This window comes from Polypterus senegalus, chromosome 1 (genome assembly GCF_016835505.1).
Source record: "Polypterus senegalus isolate Bchr_013 chromosome 1, ASM1683550v1, whole genome shotgun sequence".
Classification (NCBI taxonomy): Eukaryota; Metazoa; Chordata; class Cladistia; order Polypteriformes; family Polypteridae; genus Polypterus; species Polypterus senegalus.
Genome location: NC_053154.1, coordinates 219,332,350 through 219,356,495, shown reverse-complemented (window position 1 = coordinate 219,356,495; position 24,146 = coordinate 219,332,350). Strand labels below are relative to the sequence as shown.

At 37.2% G+C, this 24,146-nt stretch overlaps 1 protein-coding gene across 3 annotated transcripts in view; it reads left to right on the top strand.

The window, feature by feature from the left end:
* The window catches only part of LOC120539274 (glutamate receptor ionotropic, delta-1-like), a 1,446,518-nt gene that overhangs the window by 1,176,800 nt on the left and 245,572 nt on the right, over window positions 1–24,146 (top strand). For all 3 annotated transcript variants that reach the window (XM_039769204.1, XM_039769195.1, XM_039769212.1), the window contains one exon: window positions 11,928–12,101. In XM_039769204.1, the coding sequence (XP_039625138.1) occupies window positions 11,928–12,101 (174 nt within the window). The remainder of the gene's footprint in view (window positions 1–11,927; window positions 12,102–24,146) is intronic.

The following is a 24,146-nucleotide window of genomic DNA, read 5'->3' as shown; positions in this document are numbered from 1 at the left end:
TTAAAAATATCTGTCCCTCTATCCTTTCTAGTTCCATTTCTGGTCTTTTTCTGTCTTCGCCAATTCCATCAACACCAGATAGTCTTGTTGCCCACTTTAACACAGTCCTTCTTTCAGAACTAGATAAAACATCTATCTCCTTTAAGGTATAAGGAAATTTCCTTTAAGCACTCAGCTTTAATGTACAATTCAGAGTTACAGTCTGTGAAAGCACCTAGCCAACACCTCGAGAGAATGTCATGTAAGACTGGCCTTACCATGAACCTCCAGGCTTTCTCTAACCATTAAAGGGCTTACAGAGATGCACTAACTGCAGCTAAGAACACTCATTATGGTAGAATAATAGAAAGTGACCATGGTAACCCAAGGGTTTTGTTCTCTGTAGTTAATAAACTACTTCAACCTGCATCTGGCCCAATTACCTCCTCTACCAAAGTCTGTGAAAAATTCCTCCACTTGTTCCAAAATAAAATTAAAGAACTAAATAATTCAACAAACACAAATCCATTATCCATTTATATCTTTCCCAGTTTTCCCATTACATTAAGCTCTTCTCTAAATTTTCACCAGTTACATCTGCATTTCTTGTCAACCTGCTCTATAAGAATAGGCCAACTACTTTTTTACTGAACCCCATCCCCACCACACTTCTTAAATACTGCCTTAATGTCATAATCCCAACTGTTACAACAATAATAAATACATCCCTTGACACTTGCTTTGTGCCAGCCACTTTTAAAATTGCTTCTGTAACCACAATGTTAAAAATGTCTGGTCTTGATGCTGACAATCTTAACAATTTTCTGCCTATTCTCTCATCTACCTTTTCTGTCAAAAGTTCTTTAGCATGTTGTAGCCTCCAAACTCACCAGTTACTTAACTTCTAATAATTTGATGGAACTAAAATTTAGTCTGGTTTCAGGGCACAGCAGTAAAAGTGCTCTGCTTTGGGTAACTAATGATTGGATTATGACAGCAGACTCTGGACAAACCAACATATCAGTTCTGCTAGATCTTAGTACAGCATTCAACAGCATCGGACATAACATTCTACTGTCCAGAATGGAGAAAATGCTGGGTATCTTTGACTCTGCCCTTCAGTGGTTTAAGTCCTATCTGATTGACAGGCAAGAGTTTGTTAGTCTTGGCAACAGCAGATCCAGCTTAGTGCCAGTCACACAAGCGGTTCCTCAGGACTTTGTACTCAGCCCACTGCTCTTCTGTATCCATATGCTTCCCTTTGGCCATATCATTCATAGCTATGGACTGGGTTATCATTTTTATGCAGATGATACTCAACTCTGTTCCAATGTTAAAAGTGAAACTTCATCAGGGCTTTCTCAGCACATAACTTGCCTTAGTGATATTAAAACCTGGATGGAGCAGAACTCTTTAAAATTAAATTGCAACAAAACTGAACTCCTGCAAATTGGCACTAAAGCACAACTTAAGAAAATGAGCTCCTTCTCATTCACTCTTGATGGTGATCTCATCAGACCTTCTTCTGATGCAAGGAATCTTAGTGTCATTTTTGATTCCTCCCTTTCTTACTCCACCCACATAAACCACATTGAGAAAGTTTATTACTTTCATCTCTATAACATATCCCATGCTCATTCATTCCTCTCCTTTTTTTATACTGAAAAACCTGTCCATGCTTTTTATCACATCCTGCATCAATTATTGTAACTCTCTACTGGCAGGTGCCGCTTCTCATATCACAGCTCCAGTGGATTCAAAACTCTGCTGCAAGAGTCCTAACATGGACCAGCAACAGTAAGCATATCACACCAATCCTGCTTCGCCTCCACTGGCTCCCTGTGTCTTACAAGATTGAATATAAAATTCTATTATTAACATACAAAACTTTAAATGGTCTCGCGCTGGACTATGTCAGTGGCCTTCTCCATCACTATGCTCTTGTTCGCCCACTAAGGTTCTTTGATGCTGACAGTCTTGTTGTGCCTGTACTCTGTGGGTGATAAGGCCTTCATCCTCTTTTGGTCTTCCTCTCTGTCCAGATGCTCAGTACAATTTGTTGTGTGTGTTATATCATAAATGATGTTATTTGCTAGGCTTTTCTTTTAGTATTTAATTTAGTATATTACTCATTCATTGTCTTTTATACTTTTTACATCTTTGTATATCCTGTATCTATCTGTTTTAGTGTTCAGAAACATTTGTATCCAATGTTACATACAAGTTCTGATCAAAAAATACAGTGAATGTTTTAAAAAAGAAACGTTTATTGCAGTAAAAGATTTACAACTACTACTCACCTAATGCACGTATCCCTACGTTCCTGCCACTTTGTGAAGCAGTTCTGGAAGTTTTCTTTCGAGAGTGTCTTTAGTTGGATGTCCTCAATGGATTGAAATCATTTGCCTTTCATGGTCATTTTGAATTTAGGGAACAGCCAGAAGTTGCACAGTGCCAGATCTGGTGAATAAGGTGGATTCAGACACAGCATAATGGTTTTATTCAACTGAAATTGTTGTTCTAGAAGGAATGTGTAACAAGGAGCCTTGTCATAATGATGAATAAAACCATTTCAACATTTTCCTAATTTTTTCTCGTCTTCAACCAAGTCAGATCTATTACGAAATCAATCAAACCACTTGTAAACAGTTTTAATTGTTGTTGCAGTGTCACCATAAACCAGTTTTAATATCTGATGGGTTTCCTGAGTTTTTTGCATTTTGAAACAAAATTTCATGTTAATGCGTTGCTCGATATCCATTATTAATGACAAACTTGAAAAACACACTTGAACTCAACAGTGGCTCACAAACTACTGACAATATCAAACAAGGTGAAACTTGTCACAAACTGGGCTCTAGGATGGACATGTCAGAATCTGCATTGAATTGTTTTGCGTTGCTCTTGAATGGTGCTCTGCATCAACATCCACTGTACTTTTTGATCACACCTCGTATACCTGCTGCTTCTTTCTGAGACTTTGTGAGCACAGGAAAGGTGCTATATAAATAAAATGGATTATTATTATTATTATTATTACTACTACTATCAATTGCACATTCATTGACCAGAAAATGATATATTTGTTTAAAATGTTGCAGTCCTGCCTAGAATTGCATAAACAGTGCATAAAAGCATTCTGGGTAAATAGTGTGACCCTCAATGTCAAGTTTTGCATGCATTTATCAATTTCAAAACTGACCAGGTGTTTGACTTCATGCATCTTTGTATTAGGTCCATGTAATTTCTCTGTACATATTTAGAATTAGAGTGAAAAGTAGTCCTGTATTCATGAACTGGTTGGTACTGGAAAAGTCGTAAAAAGCCCTGGAAGGTGAAATGTAAAAATCTAAATATGCAGTAAATGCATAAACAAAAAAATATCAGATATATCACACAATATATTGGACATAGCAATACGACAATAAAATGATTGGTACTGCAGATGCTTACTTAAGAGAGTCTTGCTCATAAGTGAAGTATATAATAATAAATTTTATTTATATAGAGCCTTTCCCATGCTCAAGGCACTTCACAGAGTTTAAGAAAGAACGGCAGGGTATACGGTATATAACATGGTACTAAACCTGATAAATAAATAAAAAAAAGAGTAAGATAGTAAATTCAGAGAAAAAAAGCCTAACAGACAACATAATTGATGGTCTAGCACACACACACAGGTTATATGAGCATCTTGACATAGAGGTTAACTGAGAGAAGGGTAATAAAGTCAGGTAGAGCTAAAAGCCTTCCTGAACAGATGAGTTTTGAGTTGTTTTTTTAAAAGAATACATGGAGCCAGCTGATCTAATTAATTTTAGTAGGTCATTCCAGAGTCTGGGCACTATACAGCTGAAGCTGTCACCCATGGAGTGTACAGGGTGGGCCATTTATATGGATACACCTTAATAAAATGAGAATGGTTGGTGATATTAACTTCCTGTTTGTGGCACATTAGTATTTGTGAGGGGAGAAACTTTTCAAGATGGGTGGTGAACATGGTGGCCATTTTGAAGTCAGCCATTTTGGATCCAGAGGGTCATGTGACACATCAAACTTATTGGGAATTTCACATGAAAAACAATGGTGTGCTTGATTTTAACGTAACTTTATTCTTTCATGAGTTATTTACAAGTTTCTGACCACTTATAAAATGTGTTCAATGTGCTGCCCATTGTGTTGGATTGTCAATGCAACCCTCTTCTCCCACTCTTCACACACTGATAGCAACACCGCAGGAGAAATGCTAGCACAGGCTTCCAGTATCCGTAGTTTCAGGTGCTGCAGATCTTGTATCTTCACAGCATAGACAATTGCCTTCAAATGACCCCAAAGATAAAAGTCTAAGGGGGTCAGATCGGGAGACCTTGGGGGCCATTCAACTGGCCCACGACGACCAATCCACTTTCCAGGAAACTGTTCATCTAGGAATGCTCGGACCTGACACCCATAATGTGGTGGTGCACCATCTTGCTGGAAAAACTCAGGGAACGTGCCAGCTTCAGTGCATAAAGAGGGAAACACATCATCATGTAGCAATTTCGCATATCCAGTGGCCTTGAGGTTTCCATTGATGAAGAATGGCCCCACTATCTTTGTACCCCATATACCACACCATACCATCATTTTTTTTGTTCCAACAGTCTTGGAGGGATCTATCCAATGTGGGTTAGTGTCAGACCAATAGCGGTAGTTTTGTTTGTTAACTTCACCATTCACATAAAAGTTTGCCTCATCACTGAACAAAATCTTCTGCGTAAACTGAGGGTCCTGTTCCAATTTTTGCTTTGCCCATTCTGCAAATTCAGTGCGCCGATCTGGGTCATCCTCGTTGAGATGCTGCAGTAGCTGGAGTTTGTAAGGGTGCCATTTGTGAGTAGCTAATATCCGCTAAAGGGATGTTCGACTAATGCCACTCTCCAGTGACATGCGGCGAGTGCTATGCTGTGGGCTCTTGCTGAATGAAGCTAGGACAGCCACTGATGTTTCTTCATTAGTGACAGTTTTCATGCGTCCACATTTTGGCAAATCCAACACTGAACCAGTTTCACGAAACTTACCAAGCAGTTTTCTAACTGTAGCATGGGAGATGGGTGGTCTCGTAGGGTGTCTTGCATTAAAATCTGCTGCAATGACCCGGTTACTTTGTTCACCAGACATCAACACAATTTCTATCCGCTCCTCACGTGTTAACCTCTGCAACATGTCAATGGCTGTAAACAAAGAGAAACTTGTAAATAACTCATGAAAGAATAAAGTTACGTTAAAACCAAGCACACCATTGTTTTTCTTGTGAAATTCCCAATAAGTTTGATGTGTCACATGACCCTCTTCCTATTGAAAAAACAAAAGTTGGATCCAAAATGGCCAACTTCAAAATGGCCACCATGGTCACCACCCATCTTGAAAAGTTTCCCCACTCACATATACTAATGTGCCACAAACAGGAAGTTAATATCACCAACCATTCCCATTTTATTAAGGTGTATCCATATAAATGTCCCATGTACTGTAGATTAGTGTGGGGCACAACAAGATTGCCAGAATCAGAGGACCTTAGTGGGCAGACAAGCACATAGTGATAGAGAAGGTCACTGATGTAGTTTGGTGCAAGGTCGTTTAAGGCTTTGTAGGTTATTAGTAGGATTTTATATTCAATTCTGTAAGACACAGGGAGCCAGTGGAGGTGAAGCAGGATGGGTGTTATGTGCTCGCTGCTGCTGGTCCGTGTAAGGACTCTTGCAGCCGAGTTTTGAATAAGCTGGAGCTGTGATATAAAATTAGAAGGGGCACCTGCCAGTAGGGAATTACAATAATCGATGCAGGATGTGATAAAAGCATGGACAAGTTTCTCAGCGTTAGAAAAGGAGCGAAAGGAGCGAACATGTGATATGTTACGGAGGTAAAAATAAAGTAAAAATGTTTTTTAATGTGATTTATGTGGGCGGAATAAGAAAGGGAGGAATCAAAAATGACACCAAGATTCTTTGCAGTAGAGGCAGGTCTGATGAGATCACTGCCAAGATGGACTTGCACTTTAGTCGATATTTGCAGGGGTTCAGTTTTGTTGCAATTTAATTTTAAAGAGTTCTGCTCCATCCAGGTTTTAATTTCACTGAGGCAAGTTGTGAGCTGAGAAAGTTCTAACAAAGTTCCATTTTTAACATTGAAATAGTGTTGAGTATTGTCTGCATAAAAATGATAACCCAGTTCAAAGCTACAAATAATATGGCCATGGGGAAGCATATAAATACAGAAAAGCAGAGGACAGAGCCCTGAGGAACTCCTTGTATGACTGGCGCTGTGCTGGACCTGCTGTTGCCAAGACTAACAAACTGTTGCCTATCAGTCAGATAGGACTTGAACCACTAAAGGGCAGTGCCATAGATACCCAGCATGTTCTCCATTCTGAACAGTAGAATGTCATGTCTGACCGTGTCAAGTGCTGCACTGAGGTCTAACAGAATTAATATGCTGGTTTGTCCAGAGTCTGCTGCCATAAGCAAATCATTGGTTACCCGTAGCAGAGCAGTTTCACAGCTGTGCTGTGCTCTGAAACCAGACTGAAAGGGTTCCATCAAATTATTAGAAGTTAAGTAGTTGGTGAGTTGGGAAGCTACAACACGCTCAAGAACCTTTGACAGAAAAGGTAAGTTGGAAATAGGCAGAAAATTGTTAAGACTGTCAGCATCAAGACCAGACTTTTTTAACACTGGGGTTACAGAAGCAGTTTTAAAAGTGAGCGGCACAAAGCCATTCTCAATGGATGAGTTTATTATTGTTGTAACAGTCTGGATTATGGCATGAAGGCAGGATTTAAGTAATGTGCTGGGGATGGGGTCCAGTACACAAGTAGTCGGCCTCATCTTACAAAACAGGTCATTAAAAAAAGCAGATGTGACTGGTGAGAGCTTAAGAGAAGGAGCTGGATGGAGTGGGAAAATAGGGAAAGATATAAACAGATGATGTATTTATGTTAGTTGAATTATTTAGTTCTTTAATTTTGTTATGGAGAAAGTGGAGGAATTTCTCACAGACTTCAGTAGAAGAGGTAGTTGGGCCAGATGCGGGTTAGAGTAGTTTATTAACTACAGAGAACAAAACCCTTGGGTTATCGTGGCCACTTTCTATTATTCTGCCATAATGGGTGTTCTTGGCAGCAGTTAGTGCTTCTCTGTAAGCTCTTTGGTGGTCAGAGAAAGCCTGGATGTGCACGGTGAGGCCAGTCTTACGTGACATTCTCTCAAGGCGTCATCCAGCTGCTTTCATAGATTGTAATTCTGAATAATACCAAGGAGCTGAACATTTAAAGGAAACCTCCTTAAGTTTTAAAGGAGCTGTTTTATCTAATGCTGAATGAGGACTGTGTTATATTGGTCAACAAGACTATCTAGTGTTGATGGAATAGGTGAAGACAGTAAAAGATCAGAAATGGATCCAGAAAGGATAGAGGGACAGATATTTTTAAGGTTTCTGTAAGAAATTTGTCGTTTACAGGTAAGAGGAGGAAGAGGTGATGAGACAGTGAAAAACACTGCTTTATGGTCAGAGAGTCCCAAATTAGTGCTGTAAATGTCGGCAACAGATAGTCCAGATGTACAGATGAGATCTGACCACCAGAGTGGGTGGGAAAATCAACTTGTTGTGTCATGTCAAAACAGTCCAGTAAGGATAGGAATTAATTTCTCACTTTAGATGTGGGGATGTCAGTATGGATTTTGAAATCACCAAGAAGAATGACTCTCTGGGAAAAGGAACTTAAGTGGGTTAATAGTTCAGTCAGATCAGATAAGAAGGATGCATTGTATTTTGGAGGACGATAAAGAACAATGAGTAAGACAGGACCTGATTCTGTTATTAGTTTAAGAGCCAGACACTCGAAAGACAATGGACAATCAATTGGGATTCTTTTGATGTTTATATCCACTCTGACATTTACTGCAAGTCCTCCGCCTTGTCTTGAGCTACGAGGCTCTGTGAGGAAAATGTAACCAGGTGGTGTCGCCTCTGTGAGAGATGTAAATTCATCCAGTTTTTGCCAAGTCTCCGTTAAATACAGCATATCAAGTTTGGTGTCAATGATGAATTCTGACAGCACCAATGCTTTGCCATTAAGAGATCTCAAATTAAACAATGCAATATTAGTTAACAAGACTTCTTTTTGCAGAGATCCGTGACCGAAGTTTATTTTCACATACTGTAAATTTGGCACACTGACATTTCTATTTCCATGGTCATGAGTAGGACAGCATATATTCCTGAGCAGATGCTGCCTGTAATCTTTTCATTTGCAGCCCGGCGGTGGCGGTGAACTGACCCGTGATGTACATATGACCTCTTTTAGAGTCTTGTTGTATTGGACTGAATACTATGATATCACTTCCAAATCAGAATCTATATCAAGTTTATTGGCTAAGTATGCTTACATAGACATCTAGCATTAGGCTACCCATGTTTGTAGGAGTAAGTAAAGCTCTGAAGTGACTTTCATGAGCCTCTACAAAAATAAAAACACTGCTGAACCTTGTGCTGAAGAATGGAAGATAGTCAATGATGTAGATCTCTAAGAGTTTAAGGCTATAGTATTAACTCTTTACACCAGGTACTAAAACATTTAATTTGCATCCCAAATAAAAAAATCAATACTGAGAGCCAAGAAGAAAACTATTACCATAATGACAGCAGAGCCACAAACAGAAAAATAACAATTGCCATATACTGTAGTAATGATAACAATAATACAGTAAACATTTTAGTTTCCTTTTAAGTATATTTTGCATATGAATATTACCAAAAGAGAAAAGTGGAAAGTAAATGTATTGTTAATGAAACAATAATTTTCGCAATTGTGTTATTCTTGTGAAAATGTTTCTTTGCTATTTGGACTTCAGGCTTCATACATTATATAGTTTATGCCTACATTTTGTCATCTACTACTAGAATATAAAAAAACGTTTCTGTTTTAACAATGTGTTGACACAGATTACTGTAGAAACGGAACAGACATGAAATGCGTGTGTTCCAAACAACGATCTATTATTTCCACTCTAAAACTCCACTTCACTCCCAGATACTCAATCAAGGCATGAGCTGAGAGAAGTTCATGCACGTTCTAAATTGGTGGGGGGATGGAATAGCCGGCTGCTCCTAACTTCTCTTTATCAGCACATTTAGAAAACAAAGGGCGCTGGCGGAGAGGTGTGAAGGGATTTAAGAAGCAGTTTAAGGTGGGACGGAATTACGAGTTTTTTCGTAGGGTCTGGTAATTCTAGTGTTAACAGTTTAAAAAAACTGAGCAAAAAAATTATTCCTAAATCAATGTATGCATTATCTGTGTGTTATGCAAGATATAGCATAACATTTGATGGATATTTCAGTCAATAGTCCTCTTTTCAGTGTTTAACACTACCAACTGACATTATGCTGAACACATTCAGCTTGTCTCAATATTTTGATATTTTTCGGTTTTCTTGCGATTCTCACTTGTCCAAACATGACCTTGACACTAGCAGTACATTGACATTTATCCAAAAACTTTAGAATAGTGTGAAAAGAAGGAATTCTTCGATGCTGGAACACATTAAATTTAATGCAGACTTTTCCTTGTACATCCACTACAGATTTTCATTCAATGTGTGCCTAAATGGTGAACACAAGATGAAGTATCGACTATGGCCAATGAAACTACTTTTGGTAAACATCATATATACCCCAATACTATTCACTCACCCTTCATAACACTCTGAAAATAATCACAATGATGGGCCACATCAATTAATTTAATTTCGACATTTCTAACTAGTGCTGTAGTCCCCCACCTCATAATCTTGTCTGAAATTGCCTCTTCTCGCTGCCTTTCTTAATTGTGTCTTTGATTGTCGGAGATCTCACTTTGAATGCTTCACTGGTTAGGACAGGGAAAGTGGTGTTGTAGGGAATATTTTTTATTTTTGTTTAATAGAAATGAATGCTCTCTGTGATGAGTTAACTGCGTTGTTTTGTATGCTAGATAGAGGCCAGTATATCACTCACAATGGAATTTGCGCTTGGTCTAAATCCACTAACTTTAGTGCACAATTATATGGCGACCCATCAAAAACACGTCTGCAAGCCAAATGCTTAAAAAAGGTCAATAGGTACAGTACGTGGCCCCTAAAACTCCTCCTTTCTAACATAATCACCTTCTTTTTGTCCTGTGTGGAGGGTTAGATTATTGAATTATTATGTTTAAGTTCCTCTCTGGTCTGTAGGCTAACTTGTCATTGTTGGTAATGAGACTTACAATGGTTGTGTCATTAGCAAACTGATGATAGAGTTTATGCTGTGCCTTTGCAACAGAATTATGGGTATACACAAAAAAAACAGGAATGGACCACAGCCATAGAGTCACATATTATGTGATATCATCTACTGTTAAATTCTACTCTGTACTTCTATTATTTTTATACTGTATTGAGGATTTGTTCTGTTCTGTGTATTGTGCTGTATTGTATTGACCCCCTTCTTTTTGACACCCACTGCACGCCCAACCTACCTGGAAAGGGATCTCTCTTTGAACTGCCTTTCCTAAGGTTTCTTCCATTTTTTTCCCTACAAGGGTTTTTTTGGCAGTTTATTCTTGTCTTCTTAGAGAGTCAAGGCTGGGGGGCTGTCAAGAGGCAAGGCCTGTTAAAGCCCATTGTGGTACTTCTTGTGTGCTTCTGGGCTATACAAAAAAAAAAAAAAATTGTATTGTATTGTATTGTTTTATTAGATATGCATTTTCCAACTCTGGCAATATAGTAGCCTACATGCTGAGTAGTCCTTTACCCAATTATACAGGATGGTGTTCAGTCCAGGAGCTCTAAACTTTATTACTTCCTTACAGGGATGATGTTACTGAAAGACGAGTTAACAGACAGCATTAACACATAAGTGTTACTTTTCCCAAGGTGTGTTAGTTCTGAATGGTTGGCTGTTGATGGTTCTCTCTTCATCAATTTGCTCAGTGTCTGGGATGCTGGATTTGATATGGACCATTAATATATGTTTAAAGTTTTCCATGGTAATAGTGGTGCCTGTAATATTCACACTGAATTAAAATGGCTTAATGTGCAAACATTGCTGCTTCATATTCAACTTTTTTATGCTTTCTTATTACTTATTCGTCTAACATCATTTACATAAATAAAAATAAACAAATACTCACTTACACACTACTTTTCATATCCTCATGGTTTATTTATTTATTTATGTATTTAGTTAATGAACATGGCTGTGTATACTGATAGCAAAACCAAAATACATTTTATAAAAATTTTGGAGCATATTTAAGCAGTGTCCATACACACAATAATTAAGAATTTTAAAAGTACTGTACATTACAATTCATGAAACCTATGTAACTGTTTACACACTGTACTAACTTCAATAAGACTTCTTTGAATGTATAAATCCAGAAGATAAAAAATTGCACTCCAGACCTCCTGCTGGCTAAGAATTGTAATCTTTGAAAACCATAGTTCCTCTCTTAGAGAATTTTACTGTAACAAAATGCTAAACAAACACAGTTAAAAAAACAAGCAATTAAACAAGTTATTTGTTGAACAATTTGTGACTGAAAATATGGTGCTACAGTGCATATAAAATAATTGCCTAAATTCAGTTTCATGTGTTATTACAGATATCATATACTTATTAATATGTTCTGCTGCAACCTATCCAGAATTTTTTACACATGAATATTAGTACTTGAATTGTTAGATTAAATCACTATTTAAGTGAAGCATGACTGTTTGACAGTAGCCTTTTCTTTTTTCTTTTTCTGCTTCTTAGAAATGTTTTTTCTTCAGTCTGCACTCAACCTTGTAAAACCCAGCTCTTAATTTCCCTGAAGCCTCTCAGCCAACCAACACACAAAGACTGTTGCTGCTGTATGTGACTCTGCATTTCTCTTTGTGTCCCTGCAGGAGATCAGCGATGCAGAGATTCTTGAGCTAGTGCACAGTGCCTTGGGTCGAATGACGGTCATTCGGCAGATTTTTCCTATGTGGAAGGACAGTAATATTCGCTGCATGAGGAACAATCACCGAATCTCTTCCTTGCTCTGTGATCCACAGGAGGGATACCTTCAATCACTGCAGGTGTGTTTGCAGAAGCATGATAAGAGCTCAAAAAAGAGTTTCAGAACATTAATGTGCTGCTTTGTTTAGTACTTACTTGATATACAAAGGATCCTTTCAGTTATTGTACAGTTTTTTTGAGATGACCACATGTGCAGAAAGAAAATGTATTGTATTGTTCAAATACTCCATTGTTTTATGAAGATTTCTTTTTACATTCCTGTTTCTTCCAAATTGGTTAACTAGTAAATGTGAACTAAATATGGCGCAGGGCTAGATGGGTGGTGTAATGGTAAATGCCGTTGCCTCATTGATCCTGCATCCTGAGTTTGAAATCCAACCCGAGTCATTGTTTTTGTCTTAATGTTTTTTCCCCAGGTACTGGGTGTGTTACATTAAATAGCAATTCAAAAATGGCCGTGTGTGAGAGTGGGCCTTGTGATGACACAGTGCTCTCTCCAGGGTTGATTCCTATTTTGCACCTGATGCTGTCAGGATAGTTTCTAGCTTCACATGACCCAGAACTGGACTTAGAAGGTTTTAAATGTTATTTAATATGACTAGAAGTTCCAACATTTAGAAAAAATATTTCATTATTATTTTTAAAAACATTGCTAACATTCTTTTTTTAACACTCTTAACAAACACTTTAACATTTAACATCTGGCACATATACAAATCTCACTATGAAGAGTTGTCATTGAAAAATAATTGCATGGATTATAATATTTCATTGCTATCTAAGACATTGTAACTCTCAGCCTCTTAATTATTCATTGTTTCAGTGCATTTCAAGCAGACTGAGACCTTAATGACTCTAAAAAGTTCCAAGATTTATCTTCAAGTATTTTTTCTGCTTTATTTCTTCTTGGTGTAATTCTGGAAAGTCACTTTATGTTGAGACATTTGGCAACACTTGCTATTCACGTACATTTTTAAGTAAAAGCAACAAAGATACAAGAACAACAGGTCAGAGAAGTTAAGTAATTATTTTCTTGTCCGTATAGGATCTGATTTTTTATTATTTGTTGGTCACCCAAATTTTCAATCTCCATTATGGGGATTTTTTTATATATATATATTTTAAATAATAATAATAATAATTAGTCTCAATGGTTGAAACAATGAACAGAAATAGATACAGTTGAACAGATCATTAACAATCCTATATGAAAAAATAGTTAATAAGTTTATAATAACCATATACCACCACTGCTCCACATTACACTCCTCATATTCTGCACATTAATTATAACAACACTGAAACAAAAGTTTGATGTTAATGGTAACTTTATTTCACCTCTACTCCCTCAATACACTCCTCCAAATGTGTATTTTTTCATAGTTGTCAAAAATTCAATCCTTAAGTTAAACACAAAATATTAACAAATTAATTACCAATTCACCCCTTTCAACAAAACATTGCTTCTCCCAACTTTTCTTGACCTAGAAGAAAATTCTCAAGAACATATTTACTTTCCTGTTTTTGATTATATACAACTCCAGAAATAAAACTGACGGTTGAAAAAGACAATCCAGTCCCACCAAAAAGTGTGCTAAGGGGATTAAACTGTACTTCCAGTTTTTTGCAGTATAAAAAAAGATGAAGAACAGTTTCTCACTGTTGACAAATGGGCAACAGTCAGTTTCCAGGAATAATAAATTTAGAAAAGAGTTACATTCAAGCCAGTGTTCAGTTTTTCTCCAGCTAGTATTTGGTAAGTCTTTTAGAAAACTGTTGAAAGTCACTTTCACACATAATTGGTATTAGTCATTTTTTCCTACCATACCAAAAGCTTTATCTGATAACCTGCCAAGTGTGAGAATAAAACCAGGGTGATCAGTATATTCTGCTACTTTAGGCTTGATTTATATGACAAGATCTGTAGCATTCAATGATTTTGTCATCTGGAGAAACATTATCTCCTTGAGAGTCTGTGTTTAATTCAGCCAGAGCCTCCTTGAAACAGCAAAGAAACTGTTTGACCAGCCACTCGGGTCTCATATGCCAAGGAGATGTGTTAGGTAAGCAGTCTTGTATGTCTTAGATGAGAAATCTTTGTGATATTTTTATGGTAATGATATTATATTATCTTAACAAATTAATCCTCCATAAACCAAAAAAAAAAGTCATAAAGATTAACAGTTGTTCTTTTAAACTTACAAAGCAATGTTAAAAACATGGATTAACAGAACATTGGCAAAGATGATAAAGTCAGTTTAAATAGATCAAACAGCAACAAATGCCTATCAATGTTTAAGTAATTTTACAGGAGAGTGTAAAGCCAAAACTCTCCATGACCACAATTCTGGACTGTAGAATAACATTTGCAGAGCTTGAAAACTAAAAGCCTTCCTCTTACCATGTATATGAATCAGGCCATGACTTCCTTCTGATATTGGTAAGTGCAGTACATCCCTTTGGACCAAATGCATGTCATTCCAGAAACAGTTTCAAATGTTCAAATATATAGACTTAATTAGCCCAACTGGTGGATCAACACATCTACATTCATGCCAACACATGGAGGCAATTTAATTATTAAGAAGTAATAATAGTCCTTCTCTGCAGGAATTGTCTTGAACAAGCAACTCCCAATGTATCTTCTCTGTCTACTCCACCCAGTTCTCCTCAGTGATACCATCCTTGCCCAACTACACTCCCAACTATCTAAAAACATTCCAATCCCACTGGAGGGTCTCAGGAAGAAAGGTGGGAGATGGATTTCCCCAATACTCAATGAAAAGGCATTCATTTTGGACCAAATAATTATTGCGAATCACAGCCTTTGAAAAACGTTTAAATATTGCACTAAAGTGTCCACTTCAGAAGAAGAAATAACAAAGAACGTCACATCATTTGCATAGGGAACAACTTTTAAACAGCAAGTGGGGCAAACAGGAATGCTGAGTGGGAAGATGGCACTTGAACTGTTCAAAAGAGGGATTGATAAATCTAGAAAAGGGAATCCCTGGCAAATCCCCTTAGTGACAGAAAAGGAAAATGTCAAAGTACTGTTAATTTATAAAACTCCAAAAACATGTATGCAGTAATTCAATATGTTTAACAAATGATGGCCTAATGCCATAAGCTTTCAGACTTTTAAAAAGATATTTGTAATAACCCCTATCAAAAGCTTTTTTCCTGATTTAAAGACGTTAATCCTGTTTTGAAGTCAGGGTGATTGGCAATAGTAATCAAATTACACAAAATTTTTTACTATCAAATATGCATCGATTCAGGACGTGGTAGATCTAATCTTGTTTGGTGACAAAGCCCATTACATTCTTTAGAAGCCTGGACAGGATTTTATAATCTGTGCACAAAAGGTTAATGGTGCCACTTCTTAAGTTTACACAAGTCTTCTTTTTAGGTATGTAAATGAGCACAGTCTCTGGCCGGTCAGAAACAGTCTGTTGGCTTGTAGATTTCTCCTATTAGCATCCAAAACATTTTTGAAAACTCAGCTGTCAGTCTGTATGCCCCTTGTGATCTCCTAGTATGTAGACCACAGTGCACAGAAGTCAGCTCCCCGAAGGCTGAGCTCTGCTGCCAGAAGGTCCTTTGGGCAGTTGCCAGATCCTGTAAGAAATACTAGGTGTCAGATGAGTCTCCTCTTATTTCAGCACAAAATAACTTTTTGTAGTATTCCAGTGCTAGAGCCCTAACGTTCTCAGGCTCCTTGAGTATGCACCTTCTTCCTTTTTAAAACAGTGGATTATTTTGCTGTGAGATCTTTTTTTTCCAGTCCAAAAAATTATTGAGTAGGAGAATCCATTTGTGATGATTCTTGAATTCTGCTGTGCATAAGAGTGCATGAAGTCATTTGTTGAACAAAGTCCCTTAAACACTGTTTCAACGATACAGTCATTGAAAGAACTGTTCAGAACTAACACGATATATAAAATGCCTTCCTCCTCCAATTCCACATTTCACTTTCTGAATGGCATTCTCAGTGTACTGCTTACAGAACAATTACTGTAGATCTCAGTTTGGGAGATGATCCACCACTGTGTTTGAGATGGAAATTTATCATTCAGCAGTCTCCATCTCTTCCAGGAGAAGTCAAAGACTTTCAGGAAATGTTCATCTTTTGATAAGCTGTTATTAAAGTGCCAGTTGGAATTAAAACAAGTTTGAAATGGAAGTGCATGTTTTAGAAAGGAAATACTCTGGTTGTTGAAACTGGAATGATAAATAAAGCAGTTGATTATGAGATTCCTTGGATTATTTAGAGCAGTCAATTATGAGAGTCCTATGATACAGTAATTGGACAACAAATGCTGTCTCACCATGCCAAGGAGATTGAACCTAATGAATCCTTCACCAACGCGTACTGCTTGATGCCTGGATATAAAACCCTCCAAACTTTAACTAAGCCAGTCTTATTGAAAAGTGATTGTAAGTAAGTAGCTGAGGTGAAATAAGGCTAGCATTTTCTGTCAATTCAAATAAAAGTTCCACCAACAAAAACAAAGTCTTCATCCTTATACTTTCAAAGTAAGTCATTCAAAATGGATAAAAATAGGTCCTGCCTCCTTTCAACCCCATAGTGGAAAAAGCACATTCAGAAAACTAAGTGGTGGATTGAAATCTGTGAGGATAGAAGTTGGATCTGAAAAAAACTGAAAATAATATCTTCTATATTTGTTACAATTAGTGAGTAAAATGACTACTTTGAAATCTACAATGTTGCCTCGCCATGTTGCTAGAATAATGTAAAATATACATTCTTCTAAAGCTACAGTAGTTTTAACATAGAGAAAAGCCAAGCAAAATGACACCTTTTATTGGCTAACTAAAAAGATTACAATATGCAAGCTTTTGAGGCAACTCAGGCCCCTTCTTCTGTAGTTTTAAGAGAATGATCATGTAATACAGCAAATATATACAAAACGAATCTTACATAATTTTCACAGAAATATAAATAAAAAAAAGTTCAAAATGAGTGTAAAAATTAATTAAATACATAACATGACATCACATTCTTAAACCCCCTTATTCGAATTGAAGAACTTTAAGGACTGAAACCTATTTTGGGGACTCTTTCACACACATTTGTACACAAATTATATAAATTCCAAGTTTTAAACTCTCATGTAAAAAAAAAACTTCATTTCAAAACTTTTAAAACCAATTAGTTTCATTCAATAAATGAGTTTTTACATAAAAAAAATGCATCTGACAAGTAGATGAGCAGACAAATTTAGCCTACAATTATCTGTATCCTCCAGTATCTGAAATCAAATGTTACTTCCACTTATAACTTGGTCTTCAGCAGCGAGGCACAATTTTATAATAGATTGTCTGTTAGATACATTATTTATTAAATATAGATACTTTGCCTTATAAATTAAACATATTTCAATTTAATTTTGTTTAGTGTAATCAATAAATCGCACTGATGTGTTCAGCCTTGCTGACCCTTAACCCTGAATTCTGCATCTCTAATTTAGGTTTGTGAGGGAAGACTACTCTAACACCGTAGGCAGCCAGCTCGAATTTCTGTCCTCCCCTCTTCCATGATTACAAAATTTAAAATGTAAAGTTCAATGCCTGGCAGTTCAGTACATATAATAGCCACATGCTAGCGAAAATTCATAAGGAGGAATGCATAGCATATGCCACTGAGTAACAGAGTGGCCAGAAGGGTGATTTCCCAGGAGCTTATGAAAAGTATCAAAAAGAGAAATTGAAAAATATATCCTGCAGTCAATCATTGGATAAATTGTGCTTTCACAAAGTGACTACTCTGAATTAAATTCATGCATATTTAATTCAAATTGAATATAAGGTAAGTAATAATGATTTTGATTGAACATTTTGGCATTTTTTAAATATATCGCTCTTTCCTTGCTCTCTTTACGATTCATAACTATACTTGTTCACGTTTATATAATCATATTAATCAATGCTTAATCTTGCCCTAAATGAGCATTTATTGCTCACAAAGAAAATGATTAGGAATGGATGGACTGATGTCTATTTTACCATTTTTCTCACATAGGAACATAAAAGAGGAACTGCAAGACAGACAAAACATATGATCTTTTAACACTGAAAAGGGCAGTCTTAGTTTACAGGTTTCTTTGTTTTTTTTTGTTATTTTGTATGCTGCTTTGTTTTGCATTTTTGCATGACATAACAGTTATCTCACCTTATGCTTTATCAAAGACACAACGTAAGGATCAAATAGGCTTGAATTATATACAATACTACAGGGTTTGCAATGCATTTGGAGAATGCACATCTAACAGCCATTTAGGACTAGCATTAATCAATTTAATAAATAAAGATGTCAGTATGATTTTTCATTGCAAGTCAAGACAATTGATGTGTTATGTTATGAAAGTGTGACTTTAAAAAGGATGGTGTATGGCTGATACTGTTGTTGCTGAATGTTCAATTGGAGCGCGTTCATTTCCCGCCGACTCGGTGACCTTTGTCCATTTCCATGCTGCAGTGTTGCTTCCTCAGTATACTTTCGATTATAGCATCGTTATTATGTGTCCTGAAAATCATTGCAAAAAGTGTAACTCTTAAAGGCATCTTACCTTACTAACTTGATATCTGCCTTCCTAGTAGCTTAGGCTCTGAAACTGCCTTATTAAAGTTAGACATTTTCATCCAAATTGGATTCAATCGCTGGTTCAGAGCTGGAGCCTGGAAGAGTTTATTTTGGAGCTGGCAATGCCTCTAGTGTGTTCGGAGGGATTCAAAATTTCTACTTCAAGAGTTCCACAAAGAAAGAGAATGCTTTCGATCTTCCAGTAAGAGAATAAGAGAAATGTGTCCCTATCTTTTATAAAGGGGAGCTTTTCTTGAACAGCTTATAGCCTACCTTCTTACATAGGTCCCTACTTGTCCATTCAGAGTAAGAAAGAAGTCCGGTTAAAAACCTAACATGGATCTTTTTCAATGCAGCTTGTGCTTGCAAAGTCTCCAGAGGTGTCATCTGATTTTTGACTAATGTTGGTTACCACAAATTTAGAAAGGTAGCTAAATGGGTGATGGCTTCTTTGTTAGAATTTAAGTTTAACTCAGCATCTCATGTAACTTCACTTCAGAAATATGGTGGAGCTGTTTGTTTTTTACTTTGTGTTCATTTACCAGAGGAGAATTTGTGTTCTACTGAAAGCTTAACAATAAAGCAGCAGAATATTTTCTCCAAAATTTACAACGTGATTGCACTGCTTGCCACAAACAAATCAGAATCCTGATCTATACTAATAAAAGGCAAAGCCCTCACTGACTGACTGACTCACTCATCATTAATTGTCCAACTTCCTGTGTAGGTAGAAGGCTGAAATTTGGCAGGCTGATTCCTTACAGGTTACTTACAAAAGTTAAGCAGGTTTCATTTCGAAATTCTACGCGTAATGGTCATAATTAAATCCTACTTACGTACATATATACGTCCATAGCCTGCAGCTCGGTCGCTGTGTGAGGCGGCGTTACGTCCCCCATCACCATGCCTCCCACATAGTTGGCTTCCTGCCTATATTGTGTCCCCCATCCCCACGCCTCCCACGTAATTGACTGCCTGCCCAAGGCCATCCGTCACTCCGGTCTCTTCATTCTCTTCTTTGCTTCGCCACGGTATTCACGTCTCCCACCTGATAACTGCAGCCTTTTTATTTAATCCACGGCTTCTCCGCTGTTTTATTGTTTATTTATTACGATGCGAAGTTATCGATGAAGGCGGTTGTATGCTTACAACACTTGACAGATGCCGAATGTCACTTCAACACAAGTCCTGAAAATACTAACGTAATTGAAACAAACCATGAAACTTAAACCGATTATGACAGCAGCAATCCAGGCTGTGAGAAAACAGTAAAAAGGAGGCGTTTCAGACGTCGTGGTACATTTTCTGATGCAGCTAGACGGAAACAACTTCGTGATGCTGCCGCCAAATACTCGCAGAAAAATCCACAAGTTAATAGACACGCTGTTGCTAAATACTCGCAGGCAAATCCACAAGTTCATAGAAACGCTGTCACTAAATACTCGCAGGCAAATCCACAAGTTCATAGAGACGCTGTCGCTAAGTACTCGCAGGCAATTCCACAAGTTCATAGACACAATGCCGCTAAATATTCTCAGGCAAATCCACAAGTTAATACCGGGAATGCCTGTTAAACATCTTAGATTCACGAGTAGCGATTTGGGTAGTGAGATGTCTATCAAGGTGATCACCATTGATCAAAGAACTGTCACTTACTGAGTGGTTTCCATGCCCGGAGATCAGAGATGCTACCTGCCTTTACATTCTCTGTGTTACATATTGCACGGCCATATCAGGCTCAATATTGATATCCGGAGGAACATTGTGTCTTGTGTATTGATTGACTGGGACAGGTTCAAGGTGTGGACTGATGACGGTACAGGAGATAATGATACTACACAGGGGCACTATAAGAGTGAAATGCTTAAGCTCTTCACATATGCTTCTACATGTGAGTTGATGGCTGCCGCTGAATTGTTCGGTTGTCACTTTCAAGTCTACCGAAATGGCTAAATATTTTACACCTTTGGAGAACTGCCAATGGTTCTTAAGCATCTTAGATTCACAGGTGACAATTTGAGTAGTAGACACTTTGATGTTTATGAATGTTTCAACTCTCAAGAGCTGGATGCGGTTATCGATGTCGCCGGTTGTATGCTTACAACGCTTGACAGATGTCAACACAAGTCCTGCAAGTACTAACGTAATTGAAACAAACCATGAAACTCAAATCGATTATGACAGCAGCAATCCAAGCTGTGAGCAACAGTAAAAAGGAGGCGTGTCAGACGTTGTGGTACATTTTCTGATGCAGCTAAACGAAAACAACTTTGTGACGCTACCACCAAATTCTTGCAGAATAACCCACAAGTTAATAGACATGCTGTCGCCAAATACTCGCAGGCAAATCCACAAGTTCATAGAGATGCTGTCGCTAAATATTCACAGAAAAATCCACAAGTTAATAGACATGCTGTCGCTAAATACTTGCAGGCAAATCCACAACTTAATAGAGACGCTGCCGCTAAATACTCGCAGGCAAATCCACAAGTTCATAGAGACGCTGTCGCTAAATACTCGCAGGCAATTCCACAACTTAATACCGGGAATACCTGTTAAACATCTTAGATTCACGAGTAGCGATTTGGGTAGTGAACACTTCAATGATTGAAACCTGTTATCTTTACAACGGTTGGCAAACACGGAATGTAACTTGAACACAACACGTCCTCCAAATACGAACTTGATTAAAAGAAATAATAATAATCAAATCCTTGATGACAGCAAAACTCATAACAGTGATAAAACAATCACATTGACAATCATGTTACATTATTTTTACAATGTTTCCTTTTCTTTTTCATAACTTCTTTAACACACTACTTCTCCACTGCGAAGCGTGGGTATTTTGCTAGTCATTTAATAAAGGCATACATTGTAATCAATGTTTCTTTTTAATTAGAGTTTGTTGCTATATGATTTTGAAATATTCAGCTTTAAAAGCTAAAGGTTCAGGCGTTGGATTGAACTCAAGATTCACAGAAGTCCTTTCAAAGTCCTAAATGTTGAGGCTAGATTTTATGAACTTGCAAGTTTGGCTGTTCTTGGTATCGCCTTTACAAACATTGAGCTTTAAAAGCTTGAAGCTGAATTCCTTGCATTCATCTAATATCTGATCAGCTTTTAAGACTGACAGGTGTTAAAAAAATTCAAAAATTCCAAGAGTTTGACCATTCATTGTCAAGGTTCAGTGTTCATAAAATATACAGACATATGGACATACCTCTTTCCAAAAATGCTCAAATCATGTTCTATTGGTATCAAAATATCTTCTTTTATTGAAAACCCGAAGTCAATATTTTTTCTTATTTTGATAACTTTTTAAAGTAAAGGTTGGGGGTGTTGGGTTTGACTTACATAAAGACTAATATTTGGAATTATTGCATTCTGTATTTTTGAATAAACTGTTTTACTCAAAGTAATGTGATGTATAAGGTCAATAATATACAAAAACACCCATGCTGTCTTGTACTTTAGATTTAATACTACTTCAATGATTTTATGGTCTTTTGAATCTACCATATTTATGATGACATGACTGCTATGTCTGCTTTCAATTGAATTCTTTGTATAATATGTTCTATTCATTGTTTTTATTCAGATTTTATGGCAGATCATTTGCAAGTTTTTTCCAGTCTCAGTATTTTCCTCTTTGATGTATTTGTTGCATCTTATCTTCAGTTATTTATGTTTGTTTTATAAAGAAACTTTCAATGATGCTTGCCATGTTATGTTTGTGTTTAAAAGAGTTTCATTGCTTCGTTTAACAAATTTTAGTACCGCTGGTAACTTTTTTAAACTAAAGACATTAAATGAAAATAAAATGTGGATACATTTTATGACTGGAAAACACACCAATATAGGAAAGCATGTCATATATGATCACAAATGTACAATACAGTGGCAGTTGGTGATCTTTCAACACAGTGGAACCACATTTTAGGCCTACTTCATAAAATTTGTCATTGTATCATGTTATTTATATGTAAATTCTTCCCTCCTTTCTGTTTGTATAAAATGGTCTATGACCCACTCATACCAACTGGGAGAATTTTCCAGACCAGTTTCCTCTCAATGGCCAGCAGAGCAAATTTGCTTAAATGGTTTTGGTCCAATGTGTACAACTTGACTCCTTATAAGCAAGGGAAGCTCCTCTCTACTTCTGCTGATATATCTCCAAATGTTGTCATTTCTATAGCTGAGGGCATTGCACTATCCAACAGCATGTCTTTAAAAAACACAAAGAAATCACATAGCTTATCCATGTTGCTGTGCAAGTCATGATTTAAATATAGGACTTGGAATTCAGATCTCAGTCTCTCTGAATCAAAGTAATGGCCATACATTTTGAGGACACTTCGGAATGCCTCCTCAGGAATCACTTGTCTTATATCATTAAATTTCCTTAGATTGATTAGTTCTAGGAAGCGCATACTTTCCTGATTTGAAAAATACTGAGAAATCTGCTCCATATGATTGTCTAGCATGGCCATATATAGATTTCTGTAATGCTCCTGGAGATCCTGCAATTGTGACAGACACGAATGCTTTTGCCTAGGCTCATTTTGAGGGTCTGATATGAGATTTTTTACTTTTGCATGAACAGCTTTCAAAGCCTCCTCTGATCTCGTCTCCTTTGCAAAAGCAAGGAGACTCTCAGTTCTTTGTTTGCAGTAAAGAACATCCATAGCTCTCTGCTGTACAATGTTAACCACATCAGTTTTTGGGAAAATGTGTTCATATGTGTTCAACATGAAAACAAACTCAGAATCCTCCAGTGTTCTTAAGAAGCCTTTGGCAGCATTGAGTTTGTCCTCACCTACTATGGTCTCATCCTCGTCTGCAGGAGCCCATCATAGTTGTTCTTCACAGTGCTCACTATTCGTGATGTAAAGTTCCACCGAGTAGGAGCATTTCTGGGCAACCTTTAATACCCTGCAGACTCTAGAAAAGACATCCTCTTGGTAGAGTTAGAAAGAAATTTGGCAACCCAGAGAGAGAGCATTCTAGATGCAGACAAGCATTTTTGCCCACTGAGACAACACCAGATTCAGTCTGTGTGCATAGCAATGTACAGACATTGCATTGAGGGTTATTGGTTTACTTTTAGCCTGAAGTCAATACAGTGAGGAAGCCATGACAGCAGTCCCATCATAGGTCTGAGCCACAAGTTTTTCTTTGTAATGGTAGCCTTGCATGTTTTCTTTTTAAATATCAAAGACAGACTGGGCATCTTGCCCCCACGATACATCACAAAAATCCAACAAATCACTCCTAAATTTGAGCTGCAGCATCAACATATCAAACTGTGACAAGACAGTTGTGCATGACATGACATGTCAGTTGGCTCATCTACTTGCCATGCAAAAAAGGGTGAACCTAGAACTAGACCTTTGATTCCATCAACAAGAATGGCTGCAATAGCAGAAATCACATCATTTTGAATGAAATGGGACATACCAGAAAACACAAAAGATGACTGGAAGTGTGTGACCAA